Source organism: Tupaia chinensis, unplaced genomic scaffold (assembly GCF_000334495.1).
Source record: "Tupaia chinensis unplaced genomic scaffold, TupChi_1.0 Scaffold145257_1, whole genome shotgun sequence".
NCBI lineage: Eukaryota > Metazoa > Chordata > Mammalia > Scandentia > Tupaiidae > Tupaia > Tupaia belangeri.
The window spans coordinates 1,399,832-1,425,167 of NW_006205117.1; the positions used below are offsets into that span (position 1 = coordinate 1,399,832).

The 25,336-nt window shown below is 36.5% G+C and overlaps 1 protein-coding gene across 1 annotated transcript in view; it reads right to left on the reverse strand.

Annotated features, from left to right (window-relative positions):
• RSPO2 (R-spondin 2) overlaps positions 1-25,336 on the reverse strand; it is a 175,287-nt gene that overhangs the window by 83,729 nt on the left and 66,222 nt on the right. Inside the window, 2 exon segments of the mRNA XM_027768053.1 lie at positions 1,374-1,428; positions 1,430-1,563. Of these exon segments, the coding sequence (XP_027623854.1) occupies positions 1,374-1,428; positions 1,430-1,563 (189 nt within the window).

Below are 25,336 nucleotides of genomic sequence, written 5' to 3' on the forward strand. Positions count from 1 at the left end.
TACCACAATGCCAAATAGCACACAGGTGAGACTTGATTTTTGAGCTGGTTACTTTACATGCATATGGGTCCTATATTCTAGAATTTACCTAATTATGCCTCTAGTTCTGCCCCTTTCCAAACTAATATTGTCCTTAAATGATGTTCAAACTCCCTTCTTATCTAAAGACTGTCTCAGCTGAATGTCATGTATACAATGTATTAATGGAATATGCATAAGACTTACTGCCCAGTGATAAAGCACTTAATGCATTAAATTATTATTAAACCACAACCCGTACATCATTTCACTCCACAGTCCCTTGTTCCTAATCCTCCATATCCCCTAAAACTTGAGCTCCTAAAATGAAAATAAATAAAAAGAAAAAAACAAAATTTAAAAAAAAAAAAAGAAAAAAAAGTTCCTTTGGTATCTCATTCATTTTTTAGCCCCAATTTCTATTGTTAACTTAAAAGATGAGAATCATTCTGTAAATGATTTTTTTAGGTTAAAAGGTAAAAATAAATAAAAACTACCATCATTCCTATATATAAAATATCATTCTTAATCTTATTACAGTTGTTTAACTTAGAACTCAGAATTTTTTATTTATTTTTTTTTTGGTGGGGGGGGAGAGGTTTTTGCTATAGGGCATGTGTGCTCACGTGTGCTCTCCAGAGACCGAAAATGAAAAATCATTCCCCAAGGGAATGGCCATGCCTCAGTCCCTTCTCCGTTCACCTCTTGGGATTTTGGGTATGCACATACACACACACACACACACACACACACACACGGTGTGAGTTCTAAGCCACCGGGTCCAGGACGTGAACCGCGGTCGACTACACGAGATTCCAGCGACATAGCCATTACGCTAACTGCTGGTCCCCAGAACTCGGAATATTTTGAAATAAATTTCTTTAACAGTAATGGTGCTTTAAAGAAATCTAAAATATGCATACTTACTTGCAAGTTAGACTAAAACAGATATTATAAACACAGATAAAACAGAAAAAGAAGCTATAGAAACTGTGTTAAACCAGAGAGAAAACCCTTGCTAGAAAGTATTTAAAGTCCTTTGCAGGGTTTTCTCTGGAGGCAGGCCGGGGGAGTTATTGTCAGCACAGAGTACATCCTCACAAAAGCCTGCCTAACAAACTGTGTTTGAGATACTTGTGGTAAAATAAGTTTTTATGTAATCAAAATAAATAAGTGCGTGGCTGTCATGTATTTCTATACAAAACAAAGTAAAAGTACTCTTACACTACCCCACTCATTTTTGCAAGTTTCATCTTAAAGTACTACAAATATATCTTTTTTCCATTCAAAACTTTTAACTCAGCTTATCTCCTAAGTTGCAAATCAGTAAAATTAGACAGAAGTCAAATGCTCACTTGCACATCTGTTCATGTCTGGGGCTCGGTGTCCATAATAGCCCGATGGGACGGAAATGCAGGCATTCTCCATACTGGCGCATCCCTTCTCTTCGAAGGAAGAAGAACAACTTCTGTTGACATCTGCTGCACCCATTGTCCTTTGAACAAGACAAACAACCCTTGCAAATGGGATTTGATACATAACTAGCTGCAAAAGAAAAATAAGAAACAAATGTTTATGGATATAATCAGATTTCTCTCAATACATGCAGAAAGGACAAATGTCTCACCTTTCTGCTCTACAAACTTAGATATACTAAACACACACGCGAAGGTCATAGGAGACAACCAAACTTAAAAACAAAGAAGAAAACTCAGCGGCAGGGTTAAGACCAGAAGCTGAAACTGAATGAATGACCCATGGGGATGTTAGACCAGACAAAGGTAGAATTTATGAAGGAGTTCTGAATCCAGGAATACACACACATGTGTGTGTATGTATGTGTGTGTGTGTGTGCATATGTATGTATATTTATACACATATACACCGTTACACTACCCCACTCATTTTTGCAGTGTGTATGTGTGTATATGCACACAAAAAGCTTATACTTAGCTCCTTTTATGTAAACAGAAGCCATGATAGCTGTTTGTCCATGACAAGTACTACAAGCCCCAGCCCCAACCACAGAAGAGAATTTCAACTCTGGACTTGGGCGACACAAAAAGTGAAAACGTTAGAGAGAAAACATTACTCAAGAGATATAGGAAACTCAGGCCTACAAAACATCCAAGTAGAGGATTTAAATTCAAATTATCATTCTAACAAGGATACTTAAGTCAGGGACTTTCTATAAAAACTTGTACATATATAGGAAAATCAACACAACAAAAACATTTTAAAATACTTACTACAAATTTTCTACAATCCCTAGACTTGGGATTGTAGAAACCACTTTAACATCAAAATAAATCACATGAAGAAGCAAACCTCCAAGAGAAAGAGTTAACCAAATCAATAAGAAGGAAAATTCGTATGTGAAGAATAATGAAGAACATTCTGAAAAAGTCTTTTAAATATCTATAGAGTAGATAGAGATAAAGAACTAGAAATTACATGGAAAAAAAACAAAAATGTACAAATTAGAATGAAATGGAAATTCCAAAACTAAAAAATAAATCCATGAACAAGTTGAATGGTAGACTTAAAAAGAATAACATAACTGGAAAACAGATTTAAAGAACTACAGCACAAAATGAGATTTTAAAAAATATGATTCATGTAAAAGAAAATGAAAAAGTTCCAATATATGATTATAGGTATTACAGAAGGAAAGGACAGAGGATGAGTAACACCTACTATTCAAAGAGATCATGTCTGACCTGTTTCCAGAATTAAAGACTGACATAAATTATTTAATGGAAAATTGATAGATCCAGGGAAATTAGTAAAAACAAGTCTACATCTAAACATAGCATACTTATGCTAACGAATAAAGTCAAACCAAAGAGGACCAGTAGATGATCTACAAAGGAGTAAAAATTTGACTAACAGAAGACTTCTAATCAGAAAAAATAAATGTTAGAGGGTGAGGAAAAATGATTAATTACTATTCGGCAAGTAATCATTGTTTAAGCATGAGGGCATATTAAAGATATTTTCAATCAAAAACCAAGGCAATAAATTTATCAGTAAGAGGATTCACTAAAACAACTTCCAAACTGTGTGCATTGGAGAAAATAAAATGGATCCCAGAAGAAGTGGTATGCAACAAGCAGGAATGATCATGCCTATTGAGAAATATGTTAGCATGCCTATAAAAGTATAGATTTTTTTAAATGATGATTCCTTTTCAGGGTTTTATAATACATATTTTATGTTGAACAGAAACAATGTAGAAGATTTGAGAGGCAAGCTAAAGCACTCAAAGTACTGCATTACTAGGACTAGCAGTTGGAGTAATGGCTATGACACTGGACTCCCATGTAGTCCATAGAGGTTCAAGTTCCAGACCCAGTGGCTTAAACCCACACCAGGTGCATGTGCATGTGTGCCCAAGATCCCGAGAGAAGAATGGAGGAGAAGGGATTGCAGCGTGGCCATACCCCCGGGGGAGTGATTTCTTACTTTCTGTCTATCTCTGTCTTTCTAGCAAGCACACACTCCCTATAGTAAAAGCCTCTCAAAAAAAAAAAAAAATGCTGCATTACTGAGAAGGACCAACATAAATTAAAATGTACGTATTATCATTTTTGTATATATATAGTCCATTTGCTTATTTATCTTAGGAGTTTTAATACAGCTGACCCTTGGACAATATAGGTTTTTTTTCTTTTTTCTTTTTTTCTTTGAGAGGTTTTTGCTATAGGGCACGTGTGCTCGCCAGACAGACAGAGAGAGACAGAAAGCGAGAAATCACCCCCCAGGGGGGATGGCCACGCCACAGTCCCTTCTCCTCCATTCTCCTCTAGGGATCTTGGGCACACACGCACATGCGCCCAGCATGAGTTTAAGCCACCGAGTCCGGGATACAAACCACAGTCGACTACATGTGAGTCCAGCAACATAGCCATTACGCTAACTGCTGGTCCCAGAACAATACAAGCTTAAACTACAAATCCACTTATGTGTAGACTTGTTCAATAAAACTATAGATGTGTTCTCTCATAATTTTCTTAAATAACATTTTCCCCACCTAACTTACTTTTCTGTAAGAATACAGCATGTAATAGATATAACATATAACATATGAATTAATTGACAGTTTAGGTTATTGGTAAGCCTTTTGGTTAACAGCAGGCTGTTAGTGGTTAAGTTTGGGGGAAGTCAAAAGTTTGTGAATTTTTGACAGTTCTGACGGTCAGCACCCTTTACAAACATTGTTCAAGGGTGAACTCTATGTACTTGGAGTGCTAAGGTAAGTATTCTGGTTCACAGGTTAATTTAGTCTGAAAACAGCTAGAAGCTAATGGACACATCTTTGAAAGGGCTCACTTGGAAGAGTCACCCGAGGTGAGCACATACGGCATCCTATTACAGTACAGTGATGGACTCATTCTACCTTGAAGGTACTGACTACAAAAGCAGTTATAAAATACATAACGTAAACCAGTGACAGCTACACACAGATGTAATAGATGGATAAAAACAGTAAAAAGAAACACTCAAATATTTATGAGCAGAATGAACAAATTGTGTTATGTTCATGAGTTTTACCAAAGTATGTGATATTCATACTATGGGTTTTACTCAGTGACAAAAAGGATCACAGAATATACTCAGTGACAAAAAGAATCACAGATATAAAATGACTGAAATTCAAACACACTATGTTGACTGAAAGAATCTAGACACACAATACTCTTGTTGGTTCTGAATGGATAATCATAAGAGCTTTTTAAAGAGATAAGTGATACAGCTAACCCTTATCTGTAAGTTTTGATTTAGATTGTTACATTTTATACACAAAACCACCTTGTTTATACAAATTGTTTTGTTTTGCTTTGTTTATAATTTTTGGGGTTTTTTTGTGTTTGTTTGCATTGGAGAACTGTAAAAAAGCAGAATGTTTTATGATGGTTTTTGCTTCAATGACATTAGGACAAATGTTAAAAAGTCTTAAACACTGAAAAGGGGGAATGCTGTGTATAATTAGTCACCCGAGGTGAGCACATACGGCATCCTATTACAGTACAGTGATGGACTCATTCTACCTTGAAGGTACTGACTACAAAAGCAGTTATAAAATACATAACGTAAACCAGTGACAGCTACACACAGATGTAATAGATGGATAAAAACAGTAAAAAGAAACACTCAAATATTTATGAGCAGAATGAACAAATTGTGTTATGTTCATGAGTTTTACCAAAGTATGTGATATTCATACTATGGGTTTTACTCAGTGACAAAAAGGATCACAGAATATACTCAATGACAAAAAGAATCACAGATATAAAATGACTGAAATTCAAACACACTATGTTGACTGAAAGAATCTAGACACACAATACTCTTGTTGGTTCTGAATGGATAATCATAAGAGCTTTTTAAAGAGATAAGTGATACAGCTAACCCTTATCTGTAAGTTTTGATTTAGATTGTTACATTTTATACCAAAACCACCTTTTTTATACAAATTGTTTTGTTTTGCTTTTGTTTATAATTTTTGGGTTTTTTTTGTGTTTGTTTGCATTGGAGAACTGTAAAAAAGCAGAATGTTTTATGATGGTTTTTGCTTCAATGACATTAGGACAAATGTTAAAAAGTCTTAAACACTGAAAAGGGGGAATGCTGTGTATAATTCCGTTTCTACTAAGGTCAACGATAGGTAAGGCTAGTCTATGGTGACAGAAATAAGAACAGTACAGGACCAGCTCATGACTTAGCAGTTAAGGGAGCTGGATCCCACATGGCTAACCATTGTCGACACTAGGGTCAGACCTACGGGCTTGAAAAATATACTGGGTACACATGTACATGTCCAAAGTCTTGATGAGATAGGCAAATGAAGAAAAAAAGATTGCAGCATGATTACACCCTATCATGAGGCAATTTCTCTCTGGCAAGTGCTCACGTGCACTAGCATTAAAAAAAAAAGAAAAAAGAGGGCCAGCAGGTGGCATGGAGGTTAAGGCATTGGCCAGCTACACAGTTTGAGTCCTAAACCCCATGGCTTGAGAATCACAACAGGCATGTGAGCATGCATGCCCAAAATCCTGAGAGGAAATGGCTTGCAAAATGGCCGTCCCCCCTTGGGATTGATTTCTCATTTTCCCTCTGTCTGTCTATCTCTCTCTTTCTCCCCCTCTCTCTCTCTCGTAGGAACAGGCACTCTAGAGCAAAAACTCAAAAAAGGAAAGAGAAAAGCACATGCCTTTGAAGGCTGAAAACTATATGGACAGAAGGATGACAGAATTTGGGGGTAAGGGATACATTCATTTTCATGAGCTGCCATAATATATTATTGCAATCTGGTATCTTCAACAATAGGAATTTATTCTCTCAATTCTGGAGACTAAAAGTCTGAAATCAAGGATCTGGCAGGACCATGTTCCTCTGAAGGTCCTACGAGAGTCTTTTCTTGCCTTCTCCTGCTTTAGGTGCCCCTAGACATCAGTTGGTTTGTGGCAGCACAACTCCAATGTCTACCTGTGTTTTGTTTTGGAGATTTTTTTGGAATAGGGTGTGTATACTCACCAAAAAGACTGAGAGAAAACTGAGAATCATACCCCAGGGAAGATAGCTATACTGCAATACCATCTCCTCTATTATCCCCTCAGGATTTCAGGCATGCACGCACACATGCCCAGCATGAATTTCAAGATGCCGGGTCTGGGACCCCCAACTGCCATTGGCCATGTGGAAGTCCAGCGCATCATCTGCTATGCCACCTGCTGGTCTCTGCCTGTCTTCTTAAGGTCTTCTTCTCATTTACCTTTGTATGTCTTTTTCTGTCTCTTACAAATACATTCTCATTGTATTCAGGGCCCACCTTAATCCCCATATGAGCACATCTTCATGTTTCTTTATATACACCTTCAAAGACCCTATTTCCAAATATGGTCATATTCTAAGTTTCCAGGTAGATATGGATTTTGGGGAGATACTAGTCAATCCACTAGAGAGTGTGGTAGAAATGTTTTATATCTTGATTAGCTATTGGTTACATAAACTTTCATATTTGTAAATCCCAAAATTGAACATGTATAAGTTTTGTATATTATTGCATATCTTTATAATATGTATATTTTATAAGTAAATTATATCTCACGTTAAAAAACAAATGAATGGAAAGTATTTGTGCTAAATTCAGAATAATAGTTATTTATCACACATCTTTTGAGTTTTCTATAAATTACAAGATAGTCTTGTTTGTTTTTAAGAGTAATATTCTATTGGAGGAACAAGTTGGTGGAGTTAGTACTAAGTAAACGTTGAAATAGCATTTAAAAAGCAATACATGGTGGCCAGCAGGTGGCATGGATGTTAAGGTGGCTGGATTCCACATGGCTGAACGTGCGGTTCAAGGCCTGGATCTGACAGCTTGAAAAACATACCAGGTGTGTGTGTGTGTGTGTGTGTGTTTGCACATGCACTCAAATCCTGATAAGAGAATGAGGAAAAGGGATTACAGTGTGGCAATCTCATGGGGCCGGGGGAAGAAGAGGTTATTATTTCTCCCTTTCCATCTCTCTCTGTCAAGAGCATATACTGGTATAGGAAACAAAAAAAAATCAGTTCATGAACCTTATGATGTCATTGTATCTAATGGTGACAATATTGATTTAAGAGAAGAAATATACTGTTTCTAAATCTAATATAAATTTAGAAGTGCTACAACCTGAAATTCTGTATAATTTCTAAAATATTAAAAATCCATGTAACTTTTAGTTTTTACAGTATCAAGCAAGGTCATAAATATAATAGGATACAGACCAGCAGATGGCATAATGGTTACGTTGCTGGACTCCCACATAGTAGACTGCAGTTTGAGTCCGAGACCCAGTGGCTTAAAATTCATGCCAGGCATGTGTGCACGGGTGCCAAAAATAGAGGAGAATAGAGAAGATATTGCAGCATGGCCATTCCCCCCCTAACGGTGTGATTTCTCACTTTTTGTCTCTCTGTCTCTATCTCTCTGGCAAGCACACATACCCTACAGGAAAAACCTCTCTAAAAAAAGTTTTTTAAATAAACATAATGGGATATAAAGTTACACTCACTTCATTTTATTGAGTTAAGCCAATAAAGAAAAGAGAGGAACAGAAAACTCATCAGTTATTATAACTTTTATATTGCATATAAAAAACTCTTATCAAGCTACATCATTCCTGTACTTACGATGATGTAAAAGCCAATATATTTATAAATGCTTAGGGCAGGCCAACATAGATTTAGTTCCACTCGATGCTCTCCCTTCTCCTAGGCTCCCAGAGACCCAGTTCAATCTTACAGCCTTTCTTCCAGGGAGATACCAAAACCAGGGTTTAATCTACCGTTCAGAGACAGTGCCGAAGAACCAATGTTCTACTAGGTTAGGATTCAGGGCCTTTTTGGTACTCTGAATTGACTAGTAAGGTCTACTTCTTCTCACCTATTCCAGGACTTAGCATATCAACTGCTTTTCTGTGCATATTTAATCTATTTCATGGGCATTCTTATCTCAAACTTATCCATGCTTCCTAAATAATTTCCCATTTAATACCTTATTTCTTTACATTTACAGTCATGGGAAGGTGTGGAGAACCAATTCAGATCACCCCCTTAAATATAATGACTAACACATTTTTGACAAACAACTTTCCAAATATCCCTTTATATATGTACAGGTATACAATATATAATTTATATTTTTCATAAATATAATTTGTGCTGCATCTTAACTTGTTTAATTTCAGGCAAGTTATAAGCATCTTTTCATAACAATGGACTGGACCAGTGTGACTTTTATATTTCCTGAAAGTGTCCGTTTTATTTGGTGCTTCTACTTAATACCACCACACACAGAATGATCTCCAAGACTACTTCTAGGGAGACCATAACCAGCTTTCTAGTCCTTGATTCAAGACTTCATTCTTATTTCTCATCCTTACAACTCTGATATCTTTTCATGATACTATTACTGTCACCTTAACTCCAACTCTCACTCGTGATTTCCACTAATCCCTCTCACTTGCTTCTCACTGGAACAGTTGCGGGACCCAACACCAGATTCACCTGTCTCTACTTCGGTCTGCATTCTATGGCGAGTGAATGTTCCTGCCTTTACACTTTCTATAGTATTTCTATTATGCCTTACACTGACTGGATAATTACAATTTACAAATTACTCTCATATAGCTGATGGAAAATAACCCTATAATATCTACAATTTTCTCAATTGCATCTTGAGGCGGTTTTATTGTAGTATTGTCCTGAATGTCTTGATTGGGGTTTGAGTGAGTTTTGAAGAACTGCAATTGAGCTCAACTTAGATAGTGTAAAAATTGGGACCAGCAGATGGCACTCCCATGCAGTCAATCATGGTTTGAGTCCTCGACCTGGTGGCTTAAAACTCATGTCCAAGACCCCAGGAGGAGAAGGGATTGTGGCGTGGCTATCCACCCTGGAGAGTGATTTCTTGCTTTTTCTCTCTGTGTGTCTGTTTCTCTGGTAAGCACATGCACCCTATAGCAAAAATCTCTCTTAAAAAAAAAAAAGAAGTGTAAAAATTAATGGAGGGGGTGGATAGAGCACAGAAAGTTGGGGGAAGAGGAACAAAAGCTGGGAAAATTGAGAAGCTGTATGAGGAAATGACTGGGAGAGTCCAACTCTTTTTAATTTTCAGGGCTGTCCAAGAACAGCCACCTTAAGCACAAAGACCTCTGGACATAATATATAGAGAAACAATTTATGACTCTTTCATAGAAGAGACATCCTTAAATATGAGTATCCAGGAGACTAAGGCAAAGGCCTTCCTTGGCTGTTGATTGGAGCCATATTAAAAGTCATCCCATAATACAGAGCTGTCTACAGCATGTCTGTAGAGTTTGCTGTTTACCTTCTACTCGAAAGGTAACTACAAATTTTAAAAAGCAGCATCAAGGTTTTCCAAATCCCAAACCTAGCTTTCTAAGTGAAACAGAATTGGGAAAGTTTAAGTACATACCAAAAGAGTTTAAGGAGAAGGCTTTCTGTCCCATAGTCATGACCACTAAAGTTGAAGCTATACTTACTTTCAGTTCAAAAGTTAAACCAAGAGGTCTTTTATCATTATAAATCATATCCATAGTAAGAAGTATGGAGGAGAGACAATTACAGAACCAAGAGAATTCACACAAATTAAAGGCTTCTGGTTTTGTTTTCATCTATCAGAGGCCAACTTTCATCATGACCACAAGATTTCAGAGTCAACAAACTGTGTCCTATATTTAAAAATATATATATATTCTTAAAAGCATTAAATCATTGCTTTATTTACTTGAACCTCAACACTTAAACAATGAAAATGAATTACGGAATGCTTACCTGGGCCCATATCTTGGATATCTTTATAACCCTACACACAAGGAATTTTCTCAAAGCAAAAGCAATGTGAACCGCACCCAGCCTAAGTGCTCCCTCTTCCCTTTATCCTTTCTTTTTCGTCATTCATAATGCTCAGTGCTAAGGACAAGAACACATCTGAGTTTTACAATCTGAAGTTCCTTGCCCCAAACTTCAAGCAGACTTTTCAGGTTAATTACCATTGTCCAGTGTAAACTATCCTAGTGGCCTTCTCTACATTGTAAATCAATAGCTTAGTAATTCAACAAGGGCTTCTCCATCCATTATATGGTAACTATACCAAGGCCTGAGTCTAAACACAAGCAAAAATAGATGTTTAAACATGACTGGAGTAATTTATTTTGTCAGCATCTTAATAAGTCAAATGGCTCTGTCTATTGCTATGAGATTTAGTTCAACTGTGCAGGTGAATAAACAGATCTTAATTCCCAGCTTTGATGACCATGTTTATTTGCTCTCTCTGTAAGCTTCAACTTTTCCAACCCTGAAGCCTGCTGAGATCCAGAGCCTCATCATTCCAATCAAAACACTTTTCTAAATCTAGACCCACCCAAAATTCTAAAGATGAAATATATCACACAAAACATGAAAAATCTTGAAAAGGGTGGTAGACAGTGATTCTAGCACAAACCTACACATATCTCCTCAACAGGAGAAAGAACATATAAATTTAGAAGAAAAAAAAAAAACATAAGGCAGAAACAAAGTATATCACTAGCAATTATATCAAGAGAGAGAAACATCATAACTTATACTATTAATTCTAAGCATTCATTTTGTGTTCCTATTAAATTGTGAAGTAAGGTTGGCCTTTTTATAAATCCTGATACATTAAAGTTTGATCTTTTGGTAAATCAAATCCAGTTACTCACATTTATCTCCGAGAACATTTTATGTAGGTGTTGAATGTCCATCTGTTTCCAATATACTCCTGACACTATTTTAAAGTGTTCCCTGTTTCTGGACTTAGCCTTTGCGAAACAAGAAGGAATCTAAATTCCTTCTGGGTGAAGGCATCCATTCCTGACAAAGGTACAGATTTCTAATTCTGAAAATAATGGAACTGAACAATGGGCTGTTGGAATTCGAGCCTCACTCCACATTTGCTGGTTAAATAATGTTGCCAATTCAAAAGAATTTTAAAAATTAACAATCAGTATTTAGTTCCTCAAGCAAGCTTATCACAAAATTGCTAATATGTGTGTACCTCTAGTTTTGAAAGCATATACAAGGAGACTTCACAAAGTTTATGGAAAAAAGGAATTAATGTACTAATTTATTTTGGTGCAAAAATTTTGAAATCCCTGGTCTTTCCATAATATGCAATTTTTGTGGACTTCCTAACAACCTCTCTTATGAAAAAGAAACAAAGGAAGCTTGCATGTCAGATCCTTTGCATATCAAGTTGAATACAGATCTCTCCCACTAGAGCTTGGCTGCCTTGGGATAAAGATCCTCTAATCATGTCCCTTATGAAACTCAAACTCTACAAAGCAATCAAGGTCATGAATTAATGAGATACACAAGAGTTCACCAAAATGAGAAGTGTGTGTATTAGAATACTATGATTAGTATTAGTAATTTAATATTTACATACTATCATCTTATAGCATATAATCAAATCATTAAAGTAAAGACAACAAATTTTAATGCTAAATGTTTACCATTACAATCATCAAGACTTAGCTGAAAAGTAAATATTAAAATTTATAATGTTAATAAAGCTTATAAATAAATTTCTAAATATCCATTAAAGCTCTAAAGGAGCTAAATCTAGAAAAAAAATTTGAACATATTAATCAAGGGCAAAACATGTACCAAAAGTGTCAAAATTTTAGAAACTTACAGAATTAAACCTTATTTTCTTAGGATCTCTTATCTTTGTCCTGAGTTCTTTAAAAAAGAAAAATACTTTTAGAAACAAAGCTTACAACTTGGCTTTAGCTTCGTAAAGAAGTTCTGGCTTTGAGAAATTTATATTATTTACCTTGAAATGTTACTATTTCATAATGAATCATTAACTACTTTAAAATTAATCATTTTATCCATCTACGTATGTCAATTAGTAATGAAAAAGTGGATATATGTATTTATCTCTGAAAGTATTCCTTGGGAACATTTCTAAAAATGTATATGCCCCTTCTAAAAATTAATAAGCCCTCAAAGCATGGAAATCATCTATAGAGGTGTGTAGTTGTAGAAATATCAGCAATAAAGGTTGTTTAATGATGATAATCAGATTGTTTTGTTTCTACTACTAAGATATGTATCCCACTGTACAAAAACACAAAACTAAGAGAAACTAGGATATTTTAAAACATGAGAGAGTTAAATAGAGTGACAAGTACATTTAACATATAAAGTGCTAATATCTTCCAAAAAATGAAAAAAATTACATGTACAAGCCTTTAGTTCTTTGCCAGGGCCAGCACCATATGAGCCATAATCCTCATACATTGGCACCTTAAAAGTACATTTACAACTATGATGAACTGTGGCCATAGTGTGACTCACTGGATTTTTTCTTTTTTTTCTTTCATTTTTTTTTATAGGAATGCATAAAGCCTCCACAAGGCACATCATGAATGCTTCAAGTCTGACTTCACTAGATGTCACTGGGATATTCTGAATACTCAGATAATATCAGCACATCAGGGAAAAATCAACAAACCAAGATATAATTGAAAAATAAATGTGGTGGACTCTTCCATGGCTCTATTTGAGGGCATGACAGACCTGCCCAGAATTTAAACTTGAACTTAACAAGTTATAGACATCATGAACATTTAAGACCATCTGACCAACTGGAGAAATGGGAAGACCAAAGTAAACAATCACTGTAGTCAAGGAGAAATAACTATGGTTCAACACCTGGAGTCAAAGCAGCAACCCTTCAACATGTCTCTCCCCAAACGTAAGCACCTGAAGCAAAGGTGGATTGCACGTCTGGCGGTGGGAGCACTTGTATTCCAGAAGAACTCCTAAAGAAACAGTAGTACCAAGTACTCTGCATACTTTTTTTAAAAAAATGAACACCCAGCATGTCCTGATTCTCAGGCCTCAGCATGAGATACAGGCTCAAGGAAGCTCCATTTAGCACTTTGACATGTCTCTTCTATACACTGATCCACAGAGAGCTAGTCACAGTCTAGCCTATGCGAGGGTGAGAAGCTCAAGTAAAACCAAATAATTCAAATAGAATAAGATGACTTTAGAAATGTTCCAAACATACTTTCAAAATAACCGTACCCAAAGTCTAAAAGGCAATACAGGGGCCAACAGATGGTGTGGTAGTTGGGTAGACTCTCATATAGTTGACGAAAGTTTGAGTCCCAAACCTGGTGAGATGCTTTCTCACTTTGCCCTCTCCCTCTCTCATTCTGTCTCTCTCTCTCTCTGGTGAGCATATGTGACCGATAGTAAATTAAAAAGGAAATGAGAGCAAGACAAATGAAAAAAAAAAGGCAGCCAAGTATAGAGCCCAATAGGAAATTCAAATTATAAGCCCCAATTTTGCACATACGATTCCTCAAATAATGGAGCATTTCCCATAATTAACACTCATTTTGAGAAAGCAAGCCCTGGGAACCAGCAGTTAGCATAATGGCTATGTTGTAGGACTCCCACGTAGTCGACCTCGGTTCTCATCCTGGACCCGGTGGCTTAAAACTCATGCCTGGCGCATGTGCGTGCATGCCCAAGATCCCGAGAGGAGAACGGAGAAGGGATTGCAGCGTGACCATCCCCCCTGGGGGGTGATTTCTCGCTTTCTGTCTCTATGTCTCTCTCTGTCTGTCTGGCAAGCGCACGCACCCTATAGCACACGTGCCCTATAGCGGGGAAAAAAAAAAAAACTCCCCAAAAAAAAAAAAAAAAGAGAGAGAAGCCAAGCCCTGTAAGAATTATTTTCTTCTACCCCCCCCATAAACTCCATCATGAAAAATCTTAATATACATCCCTACCTTAAATGTTAATTCTTACAGGAAGTTTTTATCTTTGTTTCTTAAATATCTAAATTTTTTCGGGAACCAGCAGTTAGCGTAATGGCTATGTCACTGGACTCCCACGTAGTCGACCGCGGTTCGTGTCCCGGACCCAGTGGCTTAAAACTCACGCCGGGCGCGTGTGCGTGCGTGCCCAAGATCCCGAGAGGAGAATGGAGGAGAAGGGATTGCGGCGTGACCATCCCCCCTGGGGGGTGATTTCTCGCTTTCTGTCTCTTTGTCTCTCTCTGTCTGTCTGGCGAGCGCACGCGCCCTACAGTGAAAATCTCTCCAAAAAAAAAAAAAGAATATCCAAATTTTTTCTTTCCCCCATATTTTTACTGTGGTAAAATATACCTAATGATAGCATTTACCATTCTAATTATATACTTTATTTTATAACTTATTTACATTGAATGGTTATACATCATAAAGATGTACAATTTTTTTAAGCATCCATGCAATGTGTGATAATCAAGTCAGGGATATTACCATATAGATTGTTTCAACATAAACACTTTACATTCCTATGTTTGTTAAACACTTTTTGTTCTAAGCCCCTCCTACTTCACCCCTACCCTCTCTTATCCATTCTCCTAACAGTCTCCAGTATGTTCAGTGAAGAATCAGAACACATTCATCACAGAACTAAACCATTACATGGGCAAAATACACCACCAGAAGCACAAGCTCCTCAGCTGTACAACTGCTAACATCAGCCACAGTAATGATTGCTGAAGCTGGAGAAAAATATAGGATGGTTGGGGATTGCTCATTTTCCCAAAGCAATATGATGTTTGAGAAACAAGGAAGAATCATATCCTATGTTCTGTAAAATAAGCTACCTGCTTGAATCTGAGAGAGAAAAGAATTTACTGCATCAAACTATCCTAATGCCAAGAGAAAAGTCAGCTTGCAAGTTAGAATGCGTGCGATCCTAAAGCCAAGGCTAGACACTGCTGTGTAGTACAGATTACTCATGGAGAGTGTTGGCTTCAGCTTTCACAACATACTTAAAAAGACCCCATGGAAATGTTGACAGACTTTTGGTGCTAATGGTAAGCCTAACATGAGCAGATCTAAATATATACATTCAGGAAGATTGTGAAACCACTATTTTCACATGGTTTCATGTTTACACAGGAGATAATCCAATTATTTAAACAGAAAAAAAAAATTGCTCACAGAGCCAGATTTTTGTGTTCCATAAAGTACTTAAATACTTCTTATACTAACACTATTTCAAAACAGTTTTGCATACTTTGTAAGTACTGTAACATAAAGGCCATAGTTTCTGACCTATCCAACTGCCTGTAGGAAAAAGCTTCCCCTCTTGCCTAGCCAAAGACAAAACTGTTTTGGAAGAAGACAGGGAAATACGGTAGAGAGTCGATTCCACATATATTCTCATGGTGTACAAGCTCTTCAACTATCCTTCCTATGCCACCTGCCTCCTGGAATAGAAACTAGTTGCTAACTCTTGTTTAATTTTAAAACAATAAAGGGAAAGCAAACTGGATGGCTTATGTGGTGTCATAAACACAACCCTCAAGAAGAGTCAGTGTCATAATTTACCGGATTAAAGATTCCATGGGTCTTAGATGTGGAAACTTTCACAAGGCTTACCACTGTGTTTTAAAATTGAGAAGGAACCCTTTTGGTAGCTACGCTGTTTTAGAGAAAGGTTTCTTTAAACAAAAGATAATAAAAAAAAGTTTTTTTAAGGTTGCCTTAATGAAAACCATGCTAACAAGCCCTTAAGGTTGACAAATATTATTATGCAATAATTATTCAGAAATTCAAAATGACGCCAACATTTTTTTAAAAAAAGTGAAAGTCTTATTATCTTCAATGCAGCTCACTGTTGGGGAAAAAATCACACTGAATCTCCAAAACTGTACATGCTTGAGTTCTTAATACTTTTTAAACCAATGAGCTGTAGTTACCAATTATATAACAGTTCTTTTTGACATGTTTTGTCAACTTCCTATATTCATAGTATTCCATACCTTAGACCCAGTTTAAAGTCCAACTGCTTACCTATTCTTATTCGAAAAAGATTCTGTCTCCCCAGAAGAAATGAAAAGAATGTCAAAATGGGGAGAGAGGTAGAATGAATATTAGGAAACATGCTACATGATAGATTGCAGGCTGCATGCTTGCATACTTTGGGGGAAGTAATGGTTACTACCTATAATTTCCATTTATCGAAGTGAATAAACAGATCAGAGAGTTTAACTTTCCAAAATCATACACTTGGTTAGTGAAAAGTTGAATCCAGCTCAGACTTTTAACTTCAAAAGGCATGCTTTTTATTTCTAGGCAACATATACACAGCACCTAAAGAAAAACTGCATTATACTATGGATAAAATTGTGAGAACTTTCTTTCAAATGAAGTCATACCTTCAGTTTACTCACTGGCCATGTCCTCTGGTTTTCAGCTGTAGCAAAATATTCAAAGTTCCTTGATGATTAGTCACTAAGAGAACTATACTCTCTCCTAACACAACTAGAACTACTTACATCCTATAAACCAACAAAATCAAGACATAGCCCACTTCAGAATAAAATTGATATATCAAAAAGGATAATAGGGAAACTGAGTTACAGGTTTCTGCTAGCAGAGGTTAAAGACAAATCTTCAGATTACAGATGGAAAGTCTTTAATAGTTTGGGCACACAGCAAAAGGCCAGCACTTTTTAAGTAGGAATCTCCACTTGAGAAGTTCAAAGAAAACAAAAATCACCCCCAAACCATGCAATTTCCTGCAAATGGGCCACTCTCCTCACTGTCTTTGAAGACAGATCCTGTCCCAGCTAAAAGGCCTTTGAAGTAACACAGCAAGCATACCTATGTAATTAGAAAGCCTCAGTACACCATTCAAATGATCAAAACTAGACTTGAAAGATGCGTGAAAGTGGGAGGCGTGGGCTGGACAAAGTGGGAGAGAAACTTGCCACTCACTGACTCTGACTGTCCTCTACTCCTTCCAGTCCTTGGAAGCCAAAGTCATCTACACGTACATTACCAGGAACTATGAATAGTGCCTGATCACTCTCCAAAAGGAGCAAAGTTATGTATGCATGCAGATGTGTGTAGAGATAAAGGTACAGACATAACATACATTTATAATGTGTATGTGCATGTGTGTGTGTGTATTTGTACTTCAAAAGTTTGTGGAAAATGAAATTAAGTTTATTGTGGTGCAAAATTTTTGAAACTCATGTAGTTGTTTCGTAATGCACATTTCTGTGAGCTTTTCGAAGACTCCTTATACAAGTATACATATATTACTCTGACTCGGGTCAGTATAATGTGCAGACATTGTGCCCTTCATCTCTGGGCTTTTCAGTGTTCAGCATAGTCACATACACACTGCTGTACATAACCTATATTTATTAAATGCTGGGGTTTAAGAATTATTTTTTATTTAATTTTCTTTACTCATTCATTTCTTTTAGTTTTATCAGAGAGAGGCACACAGAGAAAGGGAAAGTCAGAAAGGAAGCCACCAGGTCTGAGATTTGAATATGGTCAGCCATGTGGGAGTGTCCAGCTCCTTAACCAGCGTGCCACCTGCTGGCCCCCTTCAATGCTGTTGTGTAATCCATAGCCCATATTTAATTATTCCAACAATGTCCTTTATATGCTTTCGTTTCTACTTTTTCCTAGAGTAAGATTATACATTGTACATTGCATTAGCTTTTCATGTCTCCAAGTCTCCTGTAATATAGGAACATTTCCTCTTTTCATGACTTAACATTGTTTAGTCATGTAAGTCATTTAACATAGCTGTTTGGGTTTGCCTGATGTCCCCTCATGATCACTCACGGATGTGGGGGTAATAAATGAGGTGATGTTACATCCGTTTCTGTGCATTGTATCAAGTGGCACGTGCTGAACATGGTTGCACTGTTGATGCTAACGCTGATCGCGTGGCCTAGTGGTGTCTAAGTTTCTAGGCTATAAAGTCACTTTTTCCTCTGTATTTTAGCTATCGATATGATAAAACTGTATAAATATCCTGTTTTCAAGCTTACACACACTAGTTTTGGCATCAATTAATGGTTCTTACCAAAACGGACGATTTTGTGATGATTGTCAGAGGTGATTTTTTTTTTTAACTCCATCATTCCTTCTCTATTTATTAATGAGCATTTTCCTGTTAGGAAGTGCTTTTCCTTCTGCCTCATTTGTCTATCTACTTGATTGTTTATGTGTCAATAGGGACACATGGACTCTCTGCAGTGGACTATAATCTGTTACACTCTTTAATAACCAAATTATCCTAGATTTGTTTATTAAAACATCTTCATATAAGGTAGTTTTATATCTATATTTTGTATGTATTTTATAGTATTGAATGTATAGGGTAGAGAGGTATCAGGTCTGATTTATAATGTAAAGGCTAAGAAATCGGTCATAATATGAGCTGGGTCTTGAAGGGGAAGCAAGAGTTTACCAGTTGGGTTGAACTCCCCATCTCTGGAAACAGTATGGGCCTCGATGTTCAGAACTGGAGAATGCAAGTACTAAAGGTTCAGTATTTCTGATAAGTTTTGGCCTATATTACTGACCATTTATCTCTAAGATAAATACTGAATACAAAATAAGTCACTCAATACCTGTATGCAAGGAAGAATTGTCACTATGGACATTATTATACAATGTTACAAGAGGGTCTTTAAACATAGAAAGTAGAAACTGTAACTGTAGAAGTATAATTCTATATTTTAAAAACATGTCATTTTAAGAAGTGGGGAAGAAAACAGGTTTGGGTTCACAGCCAAAGTTTCTAAACTAGAAAAAGGAATTAGGAGGATATTTTAAAAGTTAGAATCATCTATTTACCTAATTCCAAGGGGAAAAAAATCGGTAACATTATAGAGAATTCAACATGACTACATAGTAAGTTCTCAGATGAAGTCAAATATTTTAAGCAACAGTACAAAAAGAATATGTTCAGGAGAAAAATGGAATAAGCATCATCTCAAAACAAATGTGAAGGAAATTAAAATTTCTTATGGTGTATGGAAAACTATTTTTAGAGAACATTTAATGAAAAGAGGAAGTTAAGCCCAGCTATTAAAATATAATGTAGTATTAGATATAACTACTAATTTTTGTTTATTTATGTCTATTAAAAATAAAGATCTTCAAAATAAAAAGGAAAGATCAAGCACAGCTTAAGATATTGACATCTAAAACAAGACCCTAACAAATTACCACTTTATCCTTTTTTTTTTAAATATTGAGAAATTGATTTCTGACAAAATTGAAAGAATTCAAAGAAAGGAGATGGAGAAATATTTGGTTTTCAATATGTTGGGAAAAGTGAACTTCATTAAATTTCAAATTTAAAAGAGGTTCTAAGACACCAAGGTTATAAATACTTACCATCTAAAATAATCTCTACAAACACCCAACCTGTCATTTCTAAGACATTAAGAATAAGTCCAAAGTAACTTGTTATTTAAAAAACAAAATCTGCTGCTTTCTCTCCTTCTGTACGGAGAGAAATGTGCATACAACATCTATGCAAGTCTAAATCTATCTGTCTTCTATCTACCTACCTACATTCACACAAAACTCTAGTAATGCAGGTAACAAGATAAAGAAACACACACATAGTTTTTTGGTTTTGTTTTTGTTTTGGTAAACTGTATGAAAGTAAATTGTAGACGTCACAATACTTCACCCTACATTCTTCAGCACATACCTCCTGAGAATAAAACATCATATTGTAACCACGATACCACTGTTAGACCTCAGAAATTTAACACAGATAAAGTAATATTACTCATATGCTGTCTACATTTCTTCAGTTGCCCAAAAATGTTATGTTTTCCTCCTATATAGAAGGGAATCAAGGACCATGCATTGCATCACAAGAAAAAATATAACAGGAATCCTGCAGCTAAAAAATATAATGAATGAAATAAAAATACAATAAAGAGCATCATCAGCAGAATTGATCAAGCAGAAGAATTTGAAAACAGGTTATCTGAAAATACAGAGAAGAGAAAGAAAGCTGAAAAGAAATGAAGAAAGCATGAGATTTTTGAGACAGCATCAGTAAATTTGCGAGCTACTGGAATTCAGGTGGGAGTACAGAAAAAGTAGAAAGCTTATTCCATCTCATTTAATCTAGAATATTTCCACCACCATTATTTTTTTCCTTCTCGATATTGAGATTTTTAAAGTTTAGGCCACTTGTCTTTCAGAATAATGTGCATTTGAGTTATTGTGGCTACATAGTTAGATTTACTATTTTGCCAGGATTGATACAATAATTTAATTCTGACATCACCACCCTAACAACACACTTAAAATTTACTGGGAAAAGCAGATGTCACTCAAGATTTTACTTATGAATTCCAAAGGGGAAACGTTGCTCTGCAGTTGAGAGATTTGATCAAACTCACATTAACCAAGAGATCAAATTCAGCATCACAAACTACATCACGTGTCTCCTGATGTGCCACCATGGGGAGCACACACTTGCACAGAAGTGTTGTCAATAAGTACAGTTTTGCAATTGCTTCATAATCACCAAACTGTTTTAGGAATCCAGAGTTTGACACTATGAAAATACTGTGAACTATTCACGATTGCTAAGCCATGGAACCAACCCAAATGCCCCCACATGGATGAATGGATTGAAAAACTGTGGCACATATACTCTATGGAATACTATTAAGCCATGAAAACCAACAAAACCCTGGCTTTTGACAGAAAGTGGAAGAATATGGAAGATTTACTGCTGAGTGAAGCAAGCCAGGCTATGAAGGAAAGACACTGTATGTCCCCACTTAATATATACCGAGTGTCTGTACTCTACAACAAAAACTGATTGACTAAAAGATATACAAACACAAGAGATGGGTGTGAATGCCAGATGTGGCGTGTGTGGAGGAGTGGGGCCTAGGGAAGGACATTTGGAGGAGGGATACAGAGGAAGAACATTGACAGGATGGGGAGGTGCGGTGTAATCTGTTGAAGATATTTTGATCAACGGGACTGGGGAAGAATTGTTCACATATTGAAATGTTCACTTCATAAGCTAAACAATGTCACTGAATGTATATAAAAATAAAATAAAAAAATTAAAAACCTCACCAAAAAAAAAAAAAACCACACTGAACTGTAGTATTCTAAAAACAATGTATTTTAAAAAGAAGACTAGCAAAAGGGGAAAATAAAGAGCCTATAAACAGAGATAATGAACTTGGTTTTTTTCTGCTCAGCTTAAGAGCTAACGGTTAGGTTCATACACTCAGGCATTAATACACACACCTAAGCCAAGAGAGTAAAAGGGTAATTAACTACTTTCTGGGAAAGTCAGGTCATCATCATGGTGAATAATCATTTCTAGGCCACCGCATATTGTTACACATCACACAGCCCTATTGCGTTTTACTTGTACCATACTCTCACCAGTAAAAATATTTTAAATAGAAAAATCCAGATTTCTTACTGCTTCTCAAATAATCCACTGGCACAGGCCGCGTTCCTGCTTGCTAACTATTGACCAGAGTGGTAACAGCTGCCCCTATAAATCTGAGTCAGCTTCTTTAGTGCAGAGTTCATCACTGTCACTTGTGTAGCCCATGGACTTCCTCAGAGATTAAGTGACTGCCTGACCTCTGAAGGTCACCTTGTACAAAGGAGAGTGGACCCAGGAGGTCATGCTGTCAGAGCAACCTTTCACTAATATCCAACGCCTTTCTCACCCCAGGTTTAGTCATCTTACAAACCACTGCAACTTTCTCATTATGAATTATTAATCATGAGATGATAGCTTTTTAACTGTAGCCTAGTACTGTTGGCAAAGGAAGAAATTACCTAAGGAACACAAAAATCAAAATTAGATTCACATATTAAGCTAATAAAAATGTTTAAAATGTACCCTAATTTCATAGCTATACCATACAAATACACTTTGTACAGTGACTTGCCCAATTTAAAGTCTAAAGAGTAATTAACAAGGGTCTCCTGTGTGATAAAGTCATAAAGTGAAGAAGAAAGGCAAATTTCACTGAAACGGTCGTGTGGTAGCAAAGCACATAACACGTAATCAGCAAAGAAAGACTATTGCAGCATAATTTTTTGCATAAAGAATATTTGCAAATCAATATCAAGAAGAATCCTTCTAGAATAAGAATATGTAAACAAGCTACTAAAAATAAGTGGAAATTAATCAAAAATGAAAAGATTTACATGAAAATATATTCAACTTCACTAGGAACAAATAAAAGCAAAGCCAAATGAGGAGTCTCCTCCATCATAAATGAAGGTGTAGGAGATTGACCATTTTAAAAACATCAGTAAGAAAGCTGGAAAGAAGGGGTTAAGGAGGATCAGAAGGACTTGGTTAAGAAATACAACAGTGGGGTCAGCAGGTGGTGTGGTGGATAAGGGTGCTAGATTCCCACATGGCCAACCATGGTTCAAGTCCTGGCCCTGGTGGGAGATAACTGAAGAGTGCTACAGTCCTACAGAACAGAAGTTGGTGACAATTCAGTATATAATCAAAATAGCTGTTTAGAACAGGATTCCGACTATTCACAATATAATGATAAACATTTGAAATGGCAGACATATTTATTGCCCTGAGTCAATCATGACATAGTCTATTCAATGTATGGAAAAACTATACGATATCCATAATTCTTACAACTATTTTTCCGATGAGTGAGAGAGAGCCAGAGCCACAGAATCCCCAACAGAATCTTGACACTGCAATCCACCCCTTGTCTTAGGCAAGCCCAAATCACAGACATGCATGTGCTCAGCATACTCAGAGGTCTCCTATCAAGAGCTGGGAGCCTTCACATGTGGATCAGTCTCACAGAGCATCACATTTCATTGCTACACCCCATCCAATCCCTAAATTAAGACTATTATTAATAGGCAAATTAAAAATTGGGACCAGTAGAAGGCATAATGGGTTACATGGCTGGACTCTCATGTAGTTAACAGCGGTTCGAATTCCAGACCCAGCACCTTAAAATTCACACTAGGCACATGGGTGTGCATGCCCAAAATCCTAAAAGAAGGGATTGCAGCATGGCTATTCCCCTGGAGGTGATTTCTCTGCGAGTGCTCTCACTCTATAGCATAGAACCTCTTTTAAAAAATCTGGGACCAGCAGGTGGCATAATGGTTACATCTCTGGACTCCCACGTGGTTAACCAGTGGGTGTGTGCAAGCAGCCATGCCCAGGATCCCAAGAGAATGGAAGAGAAGGGATTGTGGCATGGTCATCCCCCCGGGGGGGGGGGGTGATTTCTCACTATCTGTCTCTCTGGTGAGTGTACAAACCCTATAGCAAAAATCTCTCTTAAAAAACAAAAGTCATAATAAAGGGCTAGCCAGAGGCATGGTGGTTAAAATGACTGGGTCCACATGACTGACGGTGCTGTTTGACTCCTGCAACCAGCAGCTTGGAAAACACACCAACCACATGTGTATGTGCACGTGTGTGTTTGTGTGTGTGTGTACCCAAAATCTAGAGTGCAAAATGGAGGAGAAGGGATGACAGTCTGGCCATGACTTCTGGGGGTGGCTCCTCACTTTCCTTGTCTCCTCCAGGTGAGCACATACAACCTACAGCACATTTTTTTTAGAAAAACGAATTTTAAAAAATCAGTAAGCATTTAGGAAATAGACACCTCATATACTGAAACGCTAATGTAAATTGGTATGAATCTTCTAAAATGTAAATGATCAATGTTATACTTTTCCTTTGAAACAGTAATGTTACTTCCTAGGAATCCAGCTGAAATGATTAGTTGGATAAGTACACAAATGTATACAAATAACATCACAGAATTTGTTTTAATAGTGAAAAAATGGTAAACCACCTCAAATGTCCATCAATAAAACATTGAATAACTTCTATTAGGCATAAAATATTAAATACAAACAGACACTGATTACACACAGCAATGTTAATGTGTGTAGAAGATCTATGTAGAATGGGAGGACAAATTATAAAACAGCATAGCATCTTTTATTTAAAAAAATACACATTATGTGTGATAGGTAGCATTTTAGAATAATGAAGGATAGATTTTCTTTCCTTTCAAATTCATTCTTAGCCTCTAGTTTTTCCTTCACACAAATACACAAGTGGAATTTACTGGCTCAGAAGGGGATTCTCAAAGACAGTGCAACTACTAAAATTTTGAGTTTCCAAAAAGAATTTTAAAACTCTTGGAAGAGACAAAAGTCTTCCCTTTTTTTTTCATGTTATGAGACATTGAGTCTTTAGTATCAAAAATCAAAGTTACAAAAGAATCAGAGCAAAAAAGTTTGTCATATAAAAGGCATGGAAGAGTATATAATCTAGCAGAGTCAATGATCTGCTTAGACAAGATAGAGTCCATGAATTCAGGGAGGAGGGGAGAAGAGACCACTGACTCAGTTTCATTAAAGTATGTGCCCAAATATTGGGGTAATGGTGGATCAAAAATCAATCCAAGGGATAAACCTAAGAAAGTCAACAATCTTTATAAAGAAAACTATGAGAATCTTAAAAAAAGATATTGAAAGTGACATAAAAAAGTGGAAGGACATCCCATGTTCCTGGATTGGAAGAATTAACATAATCAAAATGGCAATTCTACCCAAATTAATCTACATATTTAATGCAGTTCCAATCAAAATACCAGAAATATTCTTCACAGATCTAGAAAAGACAATCATAGAATTTGTCTGGAATCATAAAAGACCTTGTATTGCAAAAGAAATCCTGCACAGGAAGAATGGAGTAGGAGGTATCTCACTCCCTGATCCCAAGATATACTATAAAGCTGTGATCATCAAAACAGCATGGTATTGGCACAAAAACAGACATGTGGACCAATGTAATAGAGACCCCAGAAATAGCCCCCAAAGCTTACAGCCAACTGATTTTTGACAAAGGATATCAGTCAATCCAT